The 20,964-nt window shown below is 41.2% G+C and overlaps 1 protein-coding gene across 2 annotated transcripts; it reads left to right on the top strand.

Moving 5' to 3' along the window:
- Positions 1-10,405: 10,405 nt before the first annotated feature.
- Positions 10,406-20,678, top strand: LOC111143363 (B-cell CLL/lymphoma 10). Of its 2 annotated transcripts, none has more exons than XM_022497059.1 (3): positions 10,406-11,099; positions 17,222-17,510; positions 19,313-19,692. In XM_022497059.1, exons 1-3 carry the CDS (start codon positions 11,043-11,045, stop codon positions 19,633-19,635), a joined length of 669 nt encoding a protein of 222 aa, XP_022352767.1. In that variant the 5' UTR covers positions 10,406-11,042; the 3' UTR covers positions 19,636-19,692. The 2 variants fall into 2 exon arrangements, with proteins under 2 accessions (XP_022352767.1, XP_022352766.1); XM_022497058.1 differs by having other exon boundaries at positions 10,410-11,099; positions 19,280-20,678.
- Positions 20,679-20,964: the final 286 nt, after the last annotated feature.

The following is a 20,964-nucleotide window of genomic DNA, read 5'->3' as shown; positions in this document are numbered from 1 at the left end:
AGACCCTCAGACAGGCCAGAGGATGGTTTTTAGCCCCCAAACCAAGGGGAGGGTGTACCAGGTATCACAATTTTATATTTAAAGATTTTATTTATTCATTTAACAGACAGAGATCACAAGTAGGCAGAGAGGCAGGCAGAGGGAGAGAGAGAAACAGGCTCCCTGCTGAGCAGAGAGCCCAATTTGGGTTTCGATCCCAGGACCCTGAGATCATGACCTGAGCAGAAGGCAGAGGCTTTAACCCACTGAGTCACCCAGGCACCCCACACTTTTATATTTAAAATGAAATTTAAATTTCTGTAGGCATGGGTGGTAAAGACTGGACACCTGATGGCTTGTTAAATAAGTCTCAGTTTGCTTCTTCAGTCAGGATGACTTCAGAGAATCCTCCATCCATACCTTGGAAAGAAAAACAATGGTAGGTTGAGATGTAGATTGACTGAAGCACTGTTTATAAATTCCTCCGGGAGAGGTGCTTCTTTCTAGAATAGGTGCATGCTTCTAGGAGTTAGAGCATGACTTGTAATTATGTCAAACAGCACTGAACATGTAGAACAGCTCTATCAAGGGGGCACCTGGGTGACTCAGTTAAATGTCTGCCTTCAACTCAGGTCATGATTCCAGGGTCCTGGGATCAAGCCCCATGTTGGACCCCTGCTTAGCAGGGAGCCTGCTTCTCCCTCTTCCTCTACCTGCTTCTCCCCTTGCCTGTGCGCTCGCTCTCTCTCTCTCTCTCTCTCTCTGTCAAATAAATAAATAAATAAATAAATGAAATCTTAGAGAGAGAGAGAGAGAGAGAGAGAGAGAGAACTGTTCTATCAGGGCACGGAGCAAGGATGAGAGAACAATTTTATGTCATCAAGCACTAAACTATCCTTAGAAGAAACCTGACCCCCAAATGTCCATATGTATTAACAAAATATTTTGGTTTGTATTGACCTAATAAAAATGGAAAATTCCTTCTTGCTTATCTGTACATCTCTAATCCTCTTAAGCAGAATGGAACTAGCTGTTTTTCCTGGCATATTTTTTTTTTCTCAAGCCATCATCTTCACCAAATATAAGCCAATATATGTTCACTTCCATGAGCCAGACATTAGAAATGAACAAAATATCTCACAGAAGACTAGTTTAAAGCTGCAACTTTATATCCTTACCTTCTAAAACCAGGTAGCCTTCACTACCTTTTCCAAAAAGTGAATTTAAAATGATAACAGCAACATTTAATTTTGGCGTCCACAACACACTCTATTGAAATTACTCTCTCTAAAGTCACCAGTGAGCTCCTGTCCTAATAAACCTAGCCAGGGATATTCCCTACATTCTCATTCTACTTGAATTTTTTCTGCAACGTTCAACATATTGAACAACACATTCTTTGTTTACTCCATGTCAATAAGCATTTACTTATCACGATAAACTGAGTACTATTATAAGCACCTTAGATACATCAGAAAATAAGAAAAGGACTTGTGTCATCCTGGAGATCACATTACAGTACGGGCAGACATCATTAAACCATAGGCCTCTGTTACTGGTGGTTTTTAGAAGTTGGACACCACAATGTCCTTTCTGAACAGCCAAGGAAAGGTCTTAGGCTTTGGAGCCTGGAGAATGTGAGTCAGAGGCTGGAAGATAAGAGAAAACTGTGGGGTGATGTGTGATTTTCACCTAAAGTATCCCCAAACAGTCGGTAAATTCGTAAGCATCACAAGATGCCAAGTGTAATTGGATTTCTTATGAAAAACAGAGCTGGGGTGTTGCTTACATTTGGATCTGGCGACTCCACTGGTTCTCTCAAACCCACATCCTCTCTCCCACTCCGGGCATCATTTTATGAGTTTAGGGCCTCAACCTTCAAGGTGCTCTCCTTCCCGAGCTCTAGTCTTACTCTTCTCTACCCCCAACTCCCATGTTGCTGCCTGGGTGATCATTCCCCCAACATACAAATCAAATCCTGTCAGTGCCTTTTTCCTGAGTCAGGCTTTCTGAAATTGGTAATCTATTGACCAAAGATCCCTTGATAAAATATACACCCAGAGACACAGGTTCATTTGTCAATAGAATCATACTTAGAAAAACACACTGGAGTAGTTTTTTTTTTTTCTTTCAAAACAAGAGTGAAATGCTCTTCCCATTTAAAAATGGTTGACACGCTTCTCACTGCTGTAGGAATGATCTGTAGTTAAACAGCAAAAGATTCTGAGAAATTGCGATGGTTGCTAGAGCTAAGCTAATAAAAACCTCCAAACCCAGGTAATCCCAAGTGGGGGTTTGGAGGTTTGGAAAGCTGACACCTAGCAGTTTAAGGCATGTGAAGCTGGTTCATTGCCCAGACGTTCAGGAGCTGCAGGTTAATCTTCACATCCAGCAGCCTGACATGACTGAAGGTAGATGTCCAATGTCCAATCAGAAAGATGGGATTAAGTTTTGCTTCTGCTCTGAAAGTAGGTCCAGACGGTGTGGGTTCCGCTCAGGGAGAACCAACAGCTGGAGGGGCAGTGTAGGGGCTGAGTTTCCTCAAGGCAGCATAGTTGGGGGAGAAACAGCAAGGTGGCTGAGGGGACTCAAGGTCATCATCAAGAAGAAGGTGCTGACAAGCATCAGATCTGAAGGATGACTTATTAATGACAATAAGTCTCAAGAATAACAAAAGCAATTAATTGCTAACATCTACTTCCCACTTGGTGTATCTGAGGAATTAAGCATGTAACATGCATTCAGTCTATGAGATGAGTGGTTGCTATTTCTTATCCTTTATATGTTACTATTTCCCAACATTCCGCCTTTATTCCTGCTCTCCTCACATATTTAAACTTTTTTCCTGGGTGGATGAGAAACCTCGGGCATATAGCAGTTAGGAAACTTGCCTGAACTTGAACAGTAAGTGGTTAAGGAATGACTCAAGGCCAAGTGAAGTAAAGCTGAAAACCAGACAGCAAGGTATGAGTCAGAGACCACAAGATGGAGGTCAGGATGGAGCACAGGCGAGGAATGGGTCGAGGCAAGTGGGTTAGAGCTAAGGTCAGGACGAGTTATAGAACTGAATTCTCCTTTAGCTGCGTCCTGGTATGTCACAGAAGTGAGAATTGCTCCGGAGAGGAACCACGCAGGACTGGATGGGGATAATGGAAAAAGCGTGCCAGCGTACAGAAGAATGATTATTTTACTTTCTTTCATTCCGTTGTGGTAAGAACACTTAACGTGGCACCTACACTCCGAACAAAATTTTAGGTGCACGATACAGTATTGTTAACTACAGGCACAGGAACTGTACAAAAGGTCTCTAGAACATATTCATCTTGATTAACTGAAACCTTTTTTAAGAGATTTGTTTCTTTCTTTTAGAGACAGAGAGCACAAGTCAGGGGTGGGGCAGGGAAAGGAAAAGAGAATCTCAAGCAGACTCCACACTGAGTGTGTAGTCTGATGCGGGGCTCGATCTCACGACCCTGAGATCATGACCTGAGCCAAAACCAAGAGTCAGGTACTTAACCGACTACACCACCCAGGTGCCTCCATAACTGAAATGTTATATGTACTGAATAGTTAGCCAGTCATTCAACATGTATTCATTGAACACCTACTGACTTAGTCCACGGAGGCGGCTGTAACAGATTACCATTGGCCAACTGGCTTACAAACACATTGGAAATTTATTTCTCACAGTTCTAGAAGATGTAAGACTGAGATCAGGGTGCCAACGTGGTCCAGTTCTGGTGGGAGCCCTCCTCCAGGTGGCAGACTGCCAACTTCTTGTTACATCTTCCTGTGGCGGGAAGAGCAAGGAAGCTCTCTGGGTCTCCTTCACAAGGGCACTAATCCCATTCAGGAGGGCTCTCCCCTCATGACCTAATCCCCTCTCATAGGCCCCACCTCCTCATACGCACGATGAGGATTAGGATTTCAACACATGAGTTTTCGGGAGACACATTCATCTCAAAAACCTACTCTATAGTAGACACAGTTATAGAAGCAACATTGAAAAAGTAGATAAAACTCTGTCCTTACTGAAGTTACAATTTAGCTGAAAAACAATAGATTGAATATTAAACAATAAAAACAGTAAATCTGATCTGTTGTGCTGTCACAACCAGCTCTTTCCAAGGAAAAATCCTGGTGGAATTGAATTTTAAAAATTAGGGGTAAGATAAAGAGAAAAACGACTTCCTATCCCGCAGGCCAACCCCCTTCCTCTGTTTAGCAAAGATTCCCAAGGTCCACGTGGCTCTGGCAGTCTGAACATGGTCTACCTGAGGCTTAGGTTAGAAGCAGTATCAGAATTACTGGGGCTGGGGTGCCTGGATGGTTCAGTCATTAAGCTTCTGCCTTTGGCTCAGGTCATGATCCCAGGTTGGCTCAGGTCGGGATCCCTACTCAGTGGGAAGCCTGCTTCTCCCTCTCCCATCCACCCCTGCTTATGTTTGCTCTCTCACTGTGTCTCTCTCTGTTAAATAAATTTTAAAAATCCTTTTAAAAAAATCACTGGGACGAACCACCTTGCCTTTTACCTTCCTGTTTGTGAATTCCCTCACAGAGAAAGTTATCTGGGATATGCTTGAATACCTTGCAGGAAAGAAAACTTCATGTTTTTCAACTCAGTCCACTCCAGAGAAGTTCAGCTTTGGTTTGGTTTAGTTTGGTTTGGCTTGTCCTATACTGATCCCCATTAGAGTTCCTGTTAACCCTGAGTCCAGCATTGAAAGTATTTTATGTTCTCAGTGTTGGATTACCCACAAATTGATTGGGTTTAAATGCCTTCTGGATTACTGTTTTTCACACAATGCCCTGGGAAACCCTGAGTAAACTCTGGGCATTTATAAACTACGCCTTCAAAATTCCTTCCCAAATTAAGCCTCCGGTGGAGGCCCGCTTGGAGTTTGCAGGAACAGCCTTCCTTCTCCTTCTACGACCTGTATTTAACTCCCCTCACTGTTGCACACGGATCGTCATGCCTCATGGATCTTCAGCAGGATCAGGCATTCTTGTTTCCAAGATTCCTTCTGTATACTCCAAGGGGCCATCTGACAGAACCATGCCCTCTGAGCTCTGTTTTGTTACCATCACCATCTCTTCATTCACCAGAGGAGAGAGTCCAAGTGTAGAAACTCGCTACAGACTAAGAAATCCCTCGGCAGGATGCTCTTGGAAGGCAGCAATTAATTCGGGGTCTACCAAAACCGGGGGGCTCTCTTTCCTGCCAATCTTGGGATGTTCTCTTTCACACTGAGAGAGTTGGACAATCCCAGGATAAGTTTCCTAGCTTTTCTTTTTCCTACTTCAGGCACAGAGAACAGACCTGAACAGGCCTTAGATCTTTGCCCTTGCTCCAGGGAATGTTCTTAGCTCCTCTGAATCACAGGGCATCCTCAAGCAGTTATCTAAGTCTGTGCTAGTAGCTCAGTACACGGGCTTGTAATCAGACAATGCTGAGTTGGAATCCTGATTCTGCTAGTTGGTAAAGGAGTGGCCTTGGGCAAATAATATTTTCTAAACCTCAGAATTCTCAGCTGTGAAATGAGTAAAATAAAGCCTACCTGGAATTTCTGCTGTCAGTATTAAATTGCAAGAGCAGAGGAATTGTGATCGGTTCAGAGGGGCTGAAACAAATCGCTAGGGATTATTTCTTCCCAGGCATTTATATGACTGGGAGATCTAACCCCGCCATCAAGATCTCCCAGCTGGTATAGACGACAGCGCCTCTCCTCCACTATATTTAAGGTACTTTGTCCCATAATCCTGCAAGCCTCTATTACCAAATTCCAGTCTTCACTTTCCAAACAAACCTCCTAAGGGCAAGGCAGAGAGACTGATCCCTTCCCTCAAGTTTCCTCAACAACCCCAACAATGTCCTAGTCTTGGGGTATACTTGTGAATGTCCTCCAAGTTTGTGTTCAGGCCCATACTTACCTTCCTAAAAATGGGGAGCCACTCCTATGACAGATTACTTGGAAAATTCACGAAGTTCCTGAGTGGAACTGTCTGAATTCCACCCATCTTGTCTGGTCATGAAAACCTCGGAGTGTCTGGCTCAGAACTGGCCACTTTTTCCCTCCAACTATTTACAGGAAATTCATAATTCACAATCACTTGGAATAGAATCCATTGCTCAACACGCCACCTGGTATCTGGTAGGAAGTGTTGGAAATATATCATTAAATAGCAGCTCAAGTACCACCTATTAAAGACCTCTGGTCCAGTTTAAATACACCTCTTTCACAGTGCCTGGGTGGCTCAGTCAGTTAAACATCTGCCTTCAGTTCAGGTCATGATCCCAGGGTCCTGGGATTGAGCCCCGCATCAGGCTCTCTGCTCAATGAGGAGCCTGCTTCTCCCTCTCATTCTGCTCCCTGCTTGTGCTCTCTGTCTCTCTCTCTCTCTCTCTCTCTCGAATAAATCAGTAAAATCTTAGAAAAAAATATAAATATACTCTTTCATGTTGTCGTCAGAAATGCTTTCTTCTTCCCTCCCACTGCATCCCTATAATAGCTGTCTTTATTGAATGCTTATTAGTTGTTCCCAGGTCATATAGCTGATAATTAGCAAAACTAGAATCCAACTGTACTGAGTTAAATAGTGTCTTCACAAACTCTATGTCCCCTGGAACATGGGAATGTGACCTTATTTGAAAACAATGTCTTTACAGTTGCATTTGAGTTAAGATACTTAGAGTGGGCTTAAGTCCAATGATTAGTGATGTTATAAGAAGAGGGAAACTTGGAGACAAAGAGACAGTAGGAAAACGGAGAAGGCCAGGTAAACATGGATGCAGAGATTAGAGTCATGTTTCCAAAGCCAAGGGATGCCAAGGATTTCTGGCAACCACCAGAAGCTATGAAGACGCAAGGAAACAGTCCTTCCCAGAGTCTTCAAAGGGGACATGGCCCTGCCAGTTTTTAACTTTTAGCCTCTAGCACTGTGTGAGAATACATTTCTGTTGTTTGAAGTCTGTGCAAGAATACATTTCTGTTGTTTGAAGTTTGTGGTCATTCGTTACAGCAGCTCTAGGAAACTAATACACCAGCCTAAGTCTGTCAGATGCCAACCATCTTCACATTTAGCCACTATGACATGCTGTCTTGTGTTTTTAGCACCTAAACTCTATCTTTTGTGGAACATTTATCAGATGCCTTGTATTTCATGGTAGGGACAGATGGTTCACCTAGAACTTGAGGCAGGAATGGAGGTGGGTGGGGAAAGGTCAAATTATTGCAAGGTAGAGAATGGACAAGGCTGTTTCTCGACAAGATGCCCAATCCTTTACAATTACGGTCTGACCACGTGGTTTAGCAGAGAAGGGGAAATGTGTCTGCTTATGAAGGAAGTACCGTGCACTAGAAAGAAAACAGGACTGGGAACTGCGAGGCCTGTCATGAAGCAGCTCTGTGATTGGACACATGATGTTCAGATGTGGCTGCTTTGATATAGACTATCAACATGGGAACCTTGAGACATGGCCTCAAAAGCGAAAGAGTAACCTCTCAGCTTTAAAAAATTCCTAATCTCCTCACTCAGTCCCTCTCAATCTCTGATCCTCTCTCCATAACTCCCACTGCTGACACATAGCGTACACTTAACTTTTTAGTTAAGTGTAAATGAGTAAAGAACTGTATACTGAGGACAGAAGGAGGTTGGAGGTGTCAGAAATGAGATAATGTCAACAATAAGGAAAAAGTCAGATGGATAGCAAGAGTCATGAAAGAAGCCTTAAGAATCAGAGATGTCTGCCAGTAACATTGGGTAACCAATAGTGGTAACACAAGGCAATGTGGCAAAATAGCGATATTCATCAAATCTTGGTAGTAAATATAGATGTTTGCAATATTTTTCATTATAGTTTGGTGTGCTTTAAATGTTTTGTTTAAAAAAGAACAACAGGGGTGCCTGGGTGGCTTAGTGGGTTAAACATCCAACTCTTGATTTTGGCTCAGGTCATGATCTCAGGGTAAAGAAACTGAGCCCCATGTTGGACTCTTGTGCTGGGTGTGGAGCCTGCTTGAGATTCCCTCTCTCCCTCTACCCTCTACCCTCTACCCTCTTCCCTCTCCCTCTACCCTCACTTCTCTCTCCCCCTCCTCCACTCACAGGTACATGTGCATGGGCACTCTCTCTCTTTAGAAAAAAAAATAAAAAGATAAATAATAATAGAATAATAGAACAATAACCATCTCCTAATGGTTGTATCACAATTCATGTGTCACATTGGTATCATTCAAATCACTTTACTTTGATGGATGCTGAATCCACTCCTTCATGAGCAGACCTTGTATGGTTGTGGCCAAACAGTTCATTTCCACATGCAAATGGACCAATACTTTGGAGAGAAGCTGTGGATATATATAGGAAAATATGTCTCCCTGGGCTCTGTACTCCTGCTCCTGAGAATTTATGGAAAGGAAATGATAATTCAGAAGAAAAAATGATGGAGAATACGTAGATGAAAAATTGGGAGACAAAATTGTTTACAACAATGACAAATGGGGAATAACTTAGGGTAACCATGGGGGGAAATGCTCACCATTGCTCCCACTCTGGTCACGCCACCCTCCTCATTCCCTAGATCACTGGGGTAGCCTCCAGCTGTCTGTCTGCGTCCACCCTTACACCCACAGTCTACTCTCAGCAGCTGGGGTCACCCTTTTGAAAGGAAATGAAATCATGTCCCTACTTCTCTTCCAAAGGTTCCCACCACCCTCGCTGTTACTAACCCTGACCTGAGCCACCACATCCTGCGGGCTGGATTTTGCAAACAGCCCCCTAACTCTTTTCCCTGGGCTTTTTGGGGAGACGGGCTGTTTTGGAAACAGCCCATCTCCCCTTTTCCATCTTCTTTCCCCTCAAGACAACAGTGAAAGTGTTCCTTTTTCAAATCATAAATCGGATCATGTCACTCCCCTGCTCAGAACCCTCCAGTGGCTTCCCGTTTGACTCAGAGTACACCCATATGACTCAGAGTAAAGTCAGAGTACACATTTATAGCAGCACATAAGGACCTCAGCTCCTTTCCAGTCCCACTGGATATTTTTCGTAGGCTGTTCCCTCTACTCCTAATGTTTTTTCTCTGTATGTCCACATGACTCATTCCTTCATTTCCTTCAAGTGGTAACTTAAATCTCCCCTTCTCTGTGAGATCCTCATTAACCACCCTGATTTAAATTTACCACTCCAGCACTGAGTGCTGAGTAATGTACAGAATTGATAAATCATTATACTCTACATCTGAAACTAATAGAACACTGTAATTATACTTAAATCAAAAAATTTTAATGTTAAGATTCTATATACCTTCATCCTACTTTGTTTTGTATTTTCTCTTAGCATTTATTATCTTCTAACATAATAACTTTACATATCATTTTCCAAATGTCTATCGGCCCTGCTCCAAAACACATGTATGCTAGAATTTAAACTCCAGAAAGAAAGGAATTTTTATCTATTTTGTTCATAGCTCTTTCCTCAGCACATAGAACCGTGTCTGGTACATAGTTGGCATTCAGTAAATATTTGTGAAATGAAAGCACAATGGTTAAGTAAATTGGGTTATACCAAGATGAGGGAAGATTAAGCAATCAGAAAAAACTGGACTCGTACTGTGTATCAACATAGGAAAAGACATATGATGTAATGTAAATGTTAGAAGCATATGATGCAACCTGATCAAAACTACATTGGTGTGACTTTGGCAACATTGTTCTTTTCTGGTTCTTTTGCTTTCCCTTTCCTTTAAATGTTAGAGTTCCCAAGAGGTGTCCAACTGGCTTACTCAGGGGGTAGAGCATAGAACTCTTGATATTCGGTTGTGAGTTTGAGCCTCACGTTGGGTGTAGAGTTGTTTTTTTTTTTTTTTAAATGTTGGCATTTTCAAGTTTGTCTTTGTTCCTCTTACCATTTCTGTCAACACTTCAGATACCATCCAGTTTATTTATCATGTTGTCCAAACATGTCTTGTGCCCAGGCTGTGTTTTGAATTTCTCACCCACATTATTCATTATTCATGCTGTTTTGTATACACCTCTATCAAGAGTTAGATACCATTCTGGAAATAGTTGTCTGTTCATCAGTCTCTCCCCATAAAAATAGAACTCTTCCAGGATAAGATAGCTAGGACATATTAGTAAGGACTCAATAAATGTTTGAGTCATACAAGATAATAAATTGAGTTCATACTGTGTGCCAAGTACCTCTAAGAACCTTACATATATAGTATCATTTGATTCTCACAGCTGCCTTGTGAGAGGCGTAAGCTAGACGTATCTTCATCACACAGATGAACAAATAAGATGAAAAAGTTACCAAAAAAGTATGCAGACGTTAAATTAGGTATTAAAACGAGCGGATTATAGGTGGTTTTTCTTACAATAATTTCTTTAATATTGTAATTAAGCGGCGTGTGTGCCTCGTGTGTACACGCGCTGGTACCTGCACGCGAGCAAATAGCCTAACAAGTCAGCGAGTTAGCGCAGCACCCGGAAATTGTAGGACAGGGTCTGGGAAAAGGGGCAGAACCCAGATGTACTGACAGGCTGAGACCCGCCTCCACCCGTGTGCAGCCTGCGTTGGAGCTCGGGCCACACCCACGGAAACGAGTCCTGACTGGGAGGCCTACCGGCTGCTCCTCGCAAATGCCGCCGGAGGGCTGTGGGCGGAGCCACTCCTGAAAGGATCCGGCCGGGGGGCAGGGACAGGCTTGGCCCACGGGCCGTCACCGATTGGCTCTCTCTGAGATGGGGCGGGTTCTAAGACTGGCCCCGGTTCGTCGGGGGGCGGAGCCTGCGCCTAAGTGCCCGGGAGAGGAAGGAACGCGGCACGGAACCTGGCTTTGGGACGGCTAGGTCTGCGGCGCTCTCGGCCCCAGAGGCGGAGCCGGAAGCTCTGCGGTTTCATTCCTGCGCCCCTCCGTTGTCGAAGGGGCAGTTTTCTTCCTCTCGACCCGTTCCGCTTGCCTTTCTCCCCCTTCACCCGCAGGCCCAAGTCCCCAGCCTGGCCGGGCGGTGTTGCCGGAGCTCCCGGACCCGGAAGAAGCACTTACTCCTTCCTCCGCCATGGAGCCCACCGCGCCGTCCCTCACCGAGGAGGACCTGACAGAAGTGAAGAAGGACGTGAGTAGCACCACCTTGCCCAGGCGCTGTCCAAGGCCGGGGGTCGAGGGTGGGCTGGGGCAGGCTGCGGCCCGGAGGGCGAGGAAAGCGGAAACCCGGAGTGGGAGTCCGAGTCGGAAGAGGAGGCTTCGGGTGGAAGAAGCGGAAGGTCCAGGCACCGCAGGACGGCACCCGAGGGACCTTAGTGGCAGTGATCCCTCGTGACCTGTTAATCCACGTTTAAAATTGCTAAAAGCAGGGCTTGGATTCCTGAAACCTTGTCCACTGGAGCGTTTCTTCGCAGTCAGCTTCTTGCCGGCTCTTCACTGGTGATTTTTACCCCCACTGCGCTGTGGAGCGGCGTTGTTGGGAATCGACTGCCCAGGTTCATCTTGAGCCAGAATTCTTAGGCGGATGGCTCAACCTGGAGCGAAAGCTGGACCAGTTAAAGGATCCCAAGCAGTGGAGCAAATATGTGAAACTCTTTTTATAAGGGGGGTTGGGGGAAGCTCAACAGCTGAAAGCACAACCTGGAATTCCCCTAGTAAGCAAACGCCCACATATTTAAATTGGGGGGTGGGGGGGGCGTGTAGCCAAAAATTAATTTACAGGTAAATGCTGAAAATATTCAGTACCGAAATTAGGGTCTTTTGCTTGGACGCTGCAAAACTGCCCAAATCTTGATACTTAACACTTGCTTGTTAAGGTATTTCTTGTTTCTTTTGCTTTTAATTACTTGTTTTGCTGATTGAAACCTATATGGGTACCACTGAAATAACTTCATGTCATTTCCAATTAAACACACAAATTCAACAGAAAGTGAGTTCCAGTTTAGCACTTTAGTGCTTATACAGAATCATATTTATGAACTGGACAAGACAGCATACTTTTTAAATGTTCATTTACCTTAAAATTTTCCCCTTTCCCTACCTTGAAAAGTTTAGTACACTGTACTCATGATTACATAATTACAATTGGCGTGACTCATTAGTAAAAGAAAACTGGCTGGGTATGACTGGGATTTGTGCCTTAGCTTCCTCATTCAGCAGATTTTTGTGGAGCACTTAGTATATGGAAAATACTCTTCTTGGGTCTAGAAAGATACAAAAAGGACAATCTGGCCTCTTCTTTATAGTCTATTTGAGATAAGACTGGGACATTGATAACTACCATAGAATATATGAGTGTTGTCTTATATAAGATTTGTGCCAGTGGACCTGTGGTATTCCAGATTCTTTGTCACACAAATTGCAGTGTTCCCATTTAGTCTTTACAGCAGCCTCTAAGGGAAATAATTGTCATTCCCATTTTGCAGCTGATAACAAACGGCTGTGAAGTGTCTTCCAGGTCTTTTTTCATTTTTTCCCTATCAGTTCATTGATATTATCCATCTCCATGATTTCAATTTACAGCTGTATCAGAAATTTATAACCTTGGGGAATCACAAGTGGATTTCTGGAGGTCTATGGAAAAAAAAGTATGTGCACGTTTTTTCCTTAAAAATTTTTTTCATGCTATTTTCAAAATGGTTGATTACCTAGAAGGCTTTAAAATTATCATAAACGTATTTGGACTCCCTTCTTTGTCAACTCTAGGTCCTTATTTCCAAATATCTACTGGAAATCCACTTTTGTATTCTGCACACTCCTTGTCTTGTCAAAAACTGAACTTTTTATCATCCCTTCCCCAAAGCGGCTTACTGTCCATGGCAGTATTCTCTGTCTTGATGGATAGTATACCACCACCACCCATCCTCCTAGAAGTCCCACTTTTTCACTATGCTCTCCCCCCACCCCCTCTAGTTGTTTACCTCATCTTTTGAGTTGAATTTTGTTCAATTTCATAAATAAGGATTACACGCTGCTGTGAGGCATGCATGATTCTAACAGTTCAAAAATTAAAGACTAAGACACAATCCCAGTTTGAAAAGAGCTTGATTTCTTGGGAGGAGGTAGATGGACATGAATTAATAATTTCAAATTACAGTATAAGTGCAGTGAATTTTCCATTCATCTGAAACTATCTACTTGACACTCTGCTAAGTGCAGGATATACAGAGTTGAACAAAACATGCCTGGTTTTTGCCTGCTTCAGACATACAGGTCATTAAGGTTGAAAACAAATATATAATTACAAATTATGGTAAGTACTATAAAGGAGACAGACAGGCAGTGAGACGTAGCGGGAAATCTACTTGACATAGGATGGTCAGGGAAGGTTACTTTTAAACTGGTTGCTGAAGAATATGACAGAATTGGGGGAATAATATTGTAGGCAAAATAGAATTTGCAAAGGACCTAAAACAGGCAAGACCTTGGTGACTTGGGGAAATTGGAAACACAGGCAGAGGGTGCCCTGGGATGAAGTTATGAAGGTGAGCTACAGCCAGTTCCTGAAGGGTCTTACAGATGGCAATAAAGCAGTAGGATTTTTTCTCCCCAAGTGTAGAATTGAAGAATTATGTTATATTTTTAATTCCTCTACCTATTGTATGGACTTAGGAGAGCAAAAGTAAGAAGAGGGAAACCAGGGGCACCTGGGTGGCTCAGTTGGTTAAGCTGCTGTCTTTGGCTCAGGTCATGATCCTAGGGTCCTGGGATTGAGCCCTGTGTTGGGCTCCTTGCTCAGGGGGGAGCCTGCTTCTCCCTCTGCCTGTGCTCTCTCTTTCATTCTTTCTCTCTGTGTCAAATAAATAAATAAAATCTTTAAAAAAAAAAGAGAAAAAGAAAAAGAGGGAAACCAGTGAGGAGATTGTTGGAATTTATATAGTTGAGAGCTGATGGTGATTTGGAACAGGGTGAAAGCAGTGGAAATGGATGGAACAAGCAAATTCCAGATGCATTTTTGAAATAGAAATGATAGGACTTGGTGATGGATTAAGTTGAGAAAGATCAGACTGGTAAGTAAAAATGTCAAATCAGCAATTAGACCTACAAGTCTGAAGATCAGCAAGGAGATCTGAGCTAGAAATACAAGTGTAGGATTGAATGAGTTCACCTTGGAAGTTGAGAGCTAGAAGGGAAAAGGGAGATCATAGGGGAGTTTTAAAAAGTGAAAGGTTATAGCCTCAAAGGTGGGAATAAAGCCAGGGGAATGTAGTATTCATATAGGACAAGAAAGCAGTATTTCAAGGAAGGAGTTAGTGGTCAGCTGTGCCCATGCCGCTGAGAGGTAAGATGAAGACTAACAAGTATGAGATTTGACAGTGAGGAGGTTATTGGTAGCTGAAAAGAGTAGTGACACAGAGTGGAAGTGAATTGGGAGATAAGAAGTGGAGTAGTAGTATATTGACAAGTGAAATAAATGCACAGGGTGCTGTGAGGACAGAGGAGAGGGGTGCCTAACTCCTTCTGGAGAGTTTAAGCAAAGCTTCCTAAAGGAGGTGGCCACTGTGCCACATCATAAATGATAAATAGGGACTTGGGGTATGAAAAGAGAAAAAGTAATAACACAAAGAACTAGGGAGTGACGGACAGCAGTTTTTAGGTAGAACATAAAGTATCAGGACAGGTAGAAAGGGTGATAGATTAAGCTCCAGAGGTAGGCAGGATCTATATTACAAAGTACCCTGTCTCCCACGATCAAACAGCTGTTATTTATTGAGTACTTACTGTGTATCAGAGACTGTCTCAAGTCTTCATATTCATTGTCCTACTTAGACCTTCCAGCAGTCCTGCAGGGTAAGTGGTTATCACTATTTTATAAATAACCCAAAGCTTAGGTTACTTGTCCCAGATCTTACAGGAGTATATGGCAGATTTAAGATCTGAACTGAAGTTGGCCTGATCCAGCGCCCCACTCCTGACCTCTCAACTGTTCTGCGAAAGGAAGGACTTTATCTTCTAAGTTAGTGGAATAAAACCAAGTTTTAAATTTTTACAAAATTCACTGACAACATTTCAATATTAGCAGAATTCACGTAACACTCCAGATTTCCATTTTCTCTTGAAAATTTGGAAGATCTAATAGATGTGTGAAGGAGAAATTTGAGCAGGAGGAAAGAAATAGGAAGTACAACTAGGTGTCTTGTTTGTTAATAGTCCATGCAACATCTGATGAAGACCTGAGCTAAGGCAATGCTAATAATAGAAATGAAGTAAAGGGGCAGATTAGATAAATGTAAGGGGTAAATTGACAGGACTTGGTGGGTGGGTGATCAGATGTGGCAAGTGAGCAAAAGAGAGGAAGTGGAGGATGAGTGGTAGGTTTATTGCATGATTGGATGGACAGTGGTACTCCCCAATGAGTTAAGAATATCAGAGGAAGAGGACAGGCAAAGATAACAAATTTGATTTTGGACAAGTTGAATTTGAAGTATCTTTGAGCCAAGTCTAGAAAGTCTTGATCACATCCACAAACTTGGCGATCATCAGCAGATAAGTCGTAGAGATGACAACAGAAGAGGTTTTTTTCGGGGAGTTCAGCTTTGAAATCTATTCTCTCTCTCCATCCGCACAGCTTAAATTCATGCACTCAGGATGGCTTATGGAAAATATTGCAGTAGTCTCCTTACAGTTCTCCCAGTTTTTGCTCCCCACAGTCCTCTGCAAAAGTTTTTTAATTGCTTCTTATTTATAAGCCTTTGATGACTCTTGTGGCTACAGTGAATTGTATGTTCCTCAACATATTATAAAAATTCTTCATAATCCAGCCTGTTTCCTTTTCAGCTGTTTCTTACCACTGTTTCATGTGCGCCCTGCATCCCATCTACCCCCAGACTTGTTCATATTCCCCTCTGTGCACCTTCATGCTACAAATATAGCCTCTGTAAATTTCCCATATCATGGAGGTATGCTTAGTTGTTTACTCTGTGCTTCCTCAGTACTTGTGGGGGTTTTTTGTTTTTGTTTCTGTTTTTGTTTTCTGGGTCATACCACATTATCTTATAATTATTGGCTTGTGTTTGATACTACTCTCCAACTAGACCATGTGCCCTTTGTGTACAGGATTCAAGTCTTATTCATCTTTGTATGCTCAGCACTTGGCATATTAGGTGTTTAGATATTTGAAATGTTCGCTGTGTGAATAAATAAATGAACGTGGAAGTTCAGTGGACTGAGAACTATGGGAACCCTTCACCCAGCCTACTTTCCTGCCACCATGTACTGGGATACTTGCAAGATCTTCCATTGCCTTTAGCTAGCTCGTTCATGATAAATGTAAGTCAAATTAGTCATAACATTTGTTGATGACTTACTATGTACCAGGCACTTTTCTAAGTACTTTACATTTATTATTTTATTCCTCATAATACTCAGATGAGGAATCTGAGGCACGGAGGAGTTAAGTTACTTACCCAAGATCACATATCTAGTAAATGCAAGAAGAGCTAGAATACAGTCGCTGGCATCAAATTATTAATGCTATTTATTGGGCCCCACATCAGCTTTCTGCTAATTAAGTTCCCTGAGGTACTGCTCAGATCTCAGCCTGTTTTCTGTGATTTCCTTTTCTTCACTTCTTTAATTTCGTCCAACATTCACTATTTCTTTAGCATACTCCCCCAGTCCCGTGCCCACTTGCCTTCTACCAGCTGACTCACTGAGTTAGGGTATAGTCTTTCCAACTGACTCCAAAGATAGACACATTGTGGACTCTTACGGTTTTACTCTAGGAAAGACACTCTTACTCTAGGATAGAAACTCTTATGGTTTTACTCCAGGAAAGTGGAAAATTTACAAACGTGAGAAAGTTATAAATTATGAGGCCTCACTAAGTTATCCTCTTTGGTCCTGACTAATCCTGGATTCCTTGTTCAATGGTAACTAACATGGAAGCCTCTGCTCTCATCTTTACCCCTGAAGATGGAGGCCCTGAGCATACCTCCCTATGTCCACAGACACAGGCCCTCTAGATTCAGCCAGTTTCCTCCTCATAATAGCCTGGTCTTGGTTTTTAGCTGTGAAGGTGAGATTAAATTAAAGCAAGACAGAAGCTGCAAGGAATGTTTAGTTTAGGACCTACTTCTGTTTATTTGGCCCTTGTCTTAATAACATGGATTTTAGTAGACCTGAGCCTCCTGACTTCAGTATGTTTTATCCCACCAGTTAAGATTCCTAACTAATAATCAGTCACCTATGTGATTTCCTCAAGTGTTGAAAAAAAAAAAAAAAAAAACTGAAGCACAGTTTTATGTCTTTTAGGCTTTAGAAAATCTGCGTGTATACCTGTGTGAAAAAATCATAGCTGAGAGACATTTTGATCATCTACGTGCAAAAAAAATACTCAGCAGAGAAGACACTGAAGAAATTTCTTGCCGAACATCAAGTAGAAAAAGGGCTGGAAAATTGTTAGACTACTTACAAGAAAACCCCAAAGGACTGGATACACTGGTTGAATCTATTCGGCGAGAAAAAACACAGAACTTCCTGATTCAGAAGATTACAGATGAAGTGCTGAAACTTAGAAATATAAAACTAGAACATCTGAAAGGTAAGATATGTTGGTGTCCAAGAATTCATTTAAATGCGACAATGCTTTTAAAAGTAAAATGCAAAACAAAAAAAACCCCAGAAATGATTGTTTTGTTTTTATTCAAAAAGTTTCAGCTTCAGAATTACGTTTGATTTACATTTTTTTTTTACCTTATGTCATTTCATTGGAAGAATGGATTATCACTCAGTGTTCTGTTTTTATATTCATTTAACAATACCATTTATACAAAACTTCAAGAAAATCCCGGTATACACATGCGTTTGCTTCTGAAGTCTGCAGAATATAAGATCGATCTATTCAGAAGTAACCCCTGAAAATGCACATCACACATGAAGAACAATATATGGGCAAAGTATTTTTAAGTCCAGCTCTGATAGTTCTTCTTCCACCAGTTGATCACAGAATGAAGTGGTTGGGATATGCTTATAAGAGTCATGTCCTGTAAGTTATCCATAACCTTAAACACTAGAGTCACACTCAGTCTGGCATGAGGAGAGAGGTGTGGGAATGGAAATTGATAAATGGCATAGCAAATTCACTTCCTGTGTTTCTCCCTCACCCTGGAGCACACATCAGTAATTGGAATAACACAGAGAATTGCCTGCACTATTTAAATCTCCTCTCCCCACGAACCCCATCTCTCTCTCTCCCTGTGCCTTTCTGTAGCACACTTAAATAAATAAAAGTGCATGTGATATAGCTGTCCTCCAGCTGTTCTAGGCACTCAGGATATAGAGAAGAGTAATCTAGGGCTCTGCCCTTAAGAAATTCTGTAAGTCCATATTGGGGCACATTAGAAGTCTCCTCTCCTAAGCCATATTTTAGAAAAAAGTTTCTATAGCATGGAACAGAAATGCTGAATGTATTGTGAAGTTGAAGAGCTAGTGGGGAAAAAGTGACATATAAATGTACTTTATAGACATCATAGATTTGACATACAATTTATCAATTCAGGAGGATCTGTGTCTCCAGACGGTTAAGTTAAATATTTGTTAAGACTAACAGAAAGATAAAATTTGTGTGTGTTTATTCTTTCACCCTGAGGCTAATTGTTAGCTATACCCATTGGATGTGGTAAAATTCTTTGATCAGAGCAACCATTGTCATTTAAGTAAAGTGTTAAGTTGAGAACCAGGACATTATTTGATGTGAAGAGGAGACCTGGGTTATAGTTCTTGCTTTCCCATGAGGTAGTTCTGGAATGTTGGGCATTACTTAACTTTGGGGTCTCTGTTTTTTCGTCTTTACTAGTAGAAGCTATCCCAGGGGACCTCTGAAATCCCTCCTACTTCTAACACCCTGTAATTCAAGAATCCATAATTGATATTAATTAACTCAGAATTTTAGCATATGCTCTGTTTAAAGTTTGGTTTTTTTATTGGTTAATACATTTTGTGCCAGAATGCTAAAGAATATTAGTGGTGACAGCTTTTCTTATTTTATGACAAATTTTAGAGGCTACTTAATTTTTTCCAGGTCACTCAGTGGTTAAGCCTGTAAGGATACAAATTAAATGTGAATTATAGCATGTCATTTAGTTTTCTTAAGACTATTTCCTTATCTGGGAAATAAACATAATGATATACTTCATAGTTGTTGGGAAAAGTCAATGAAACGTGAAATGGATTATGGCAGAATTTATAAATTGCTCTTTAAATCATGGTTGTGTGGTAACTAGCTTATAATCTTTAAAAACTTACAAGATGAGTATGGGCTCAATTTTTTAAGTTACTTTTTTCATTTACATCTAAATAATTTTATTGTAGGACTGAAATGTAGCAGCTGTGAGCCTTTCCCAGGTGGAGCCACAAACAACTTCTCTAGATCAAATTCAGATGAGAGTAATTTCTCTGAAAAACTGAGAGCATCCACTGTCATATACCATCCTGAAGGAGAATCCAGCACCGCCCCCTTTTTTTCTACTGAGTCTTCTCTGAATTTGCCTGTTCTCGAAGTTGGCAGAACTGAAAATCCCACCTTCTCTTCAACTACACTTCCCAGACCTGGGGACCCTGGGGCTCCTCCTTTGCCACCGGAGCTGCAGTTAGAAGAAGAAGGAACTTGTGGAAACTCTAGTGAGATGTTTCTTCCCTTGAGATCACGTGCTGTTTCCCATCAATGACAGTTTTACAGCCTTTTATTTTTTTTAATAACAACAAAAAATATTTGAAAGTGTATCAGTCTTTTTATAAAATTGCTGTAATGAAAACATTTGATATATGTCTTTTAAAATGCAATGGAAGCATACTTTGTAATTAGACTTTTTTTTAGGACAAAAAAAGCATACTTTGAGATAGCTAAAGAAAATCATGTTGATCATGTGCTTTTCAGTGTTTTCTGTTCTTTGCATTTTTGAGGTATCGAGTGTTTTCACGTTTTTTATGTGAAAGACTAACTTTAATTTTTTATGTAAAGACTAACAGGGAACATTTCTCTATTTGAGAATAGAGTCTAAGGCTGGAATAATGTCTCAGTGCATTTGTACTAAAATATTCACAGTCTCATAGTCTTTTCCAACTATTTAGCAGTAAATTTGCAGGTTAAGCTACATCTATATGGTAATAAAGCCAATCACTAACAGAAAAACTGCTAATGTACTGAAAAGAATCTCCCAGTCTCTTAGGCTTAGAGACACTTACAGAGTCCCCCTCTGATGCAGAAGAACATCTAAGGGAGTTTGAGCCACCTAGGATCTCAGTTTGCCAATATACATTTCTTATTAACCTTACTAATCAATACTGTTTTCTTAGGATTTTCACAACCTTTGCTTTTTCATTCCTACAGAAAAGTCTCGGCAAAAGCCCACGATGGCATGTAATTTGGTGAGATTTTAAAAATAGTTTTCTGTACTTTTCATTCTCTTTTAAAATGAGGACCACTGTACAAGCTGAAAGAACTAGGGCAAAATGTTGTATGTGTATTATCTATGTGCCAGTTCTGTCTTTAATACTTTTTGGAACAAGTGGGCCATCAGCCTGATGTGTCTTTTTATTATAACAGAGTTTGGCTAATTTTACATCTTTATAAATTTTATGCTGTCATTGTTTTTATTTAAATTATAATTCTGCCTATTTCCTGATATATGTGTCATATATTTTCATTACTTTTAAAAAGCAGAGATGGAGATATGCTTTTAACAATAAAAGTTTTTCAATTATAGTGCTATTTTTTTTGGAAGTTTCAGGTATTTCAATAGGAAGTAAATACCTAAAATGCTTTTTTTATATGTGCCAATTTTTACAGAAACATTACTTCAAGTTGTGAAATCAAATTGCATTTCAGGATAGACTGATGCCTTTATCAGTCACGAATAAGATTGGCATATTCTTCAGATAAATTTTTTTCAAGCCTGAGTGGTTTTTTGTAGTGTAACATTTTCTAAAGATTATGGGAAGCATGTTTCACCTTTAGTGAGGCATAAGAAAATAGTGGCATTACATTCAAAGAAGTC

The sequence above is a fragment of the Enhydra lutris genome, unplaced genomic scaffold, assembly GCF_002288905.1.
Source record: "Enhydra lutris kenyoni isolate GAN:26980312 unplaced genomic scaffold, ASM228890v2 scaffoldscaffold9, whole genome shotgun sequence".
Lineage (NCBI taxonomy): Eukaryota > Metazoa > Chordata > Mammalia > Carnivora > Mustelidae > Enhydra > Enhydra lutris.
Note: the sequence above shows the minus strand (reverse complement) of the source record. Positions and strands in the feature narration are given on the sequence as shown.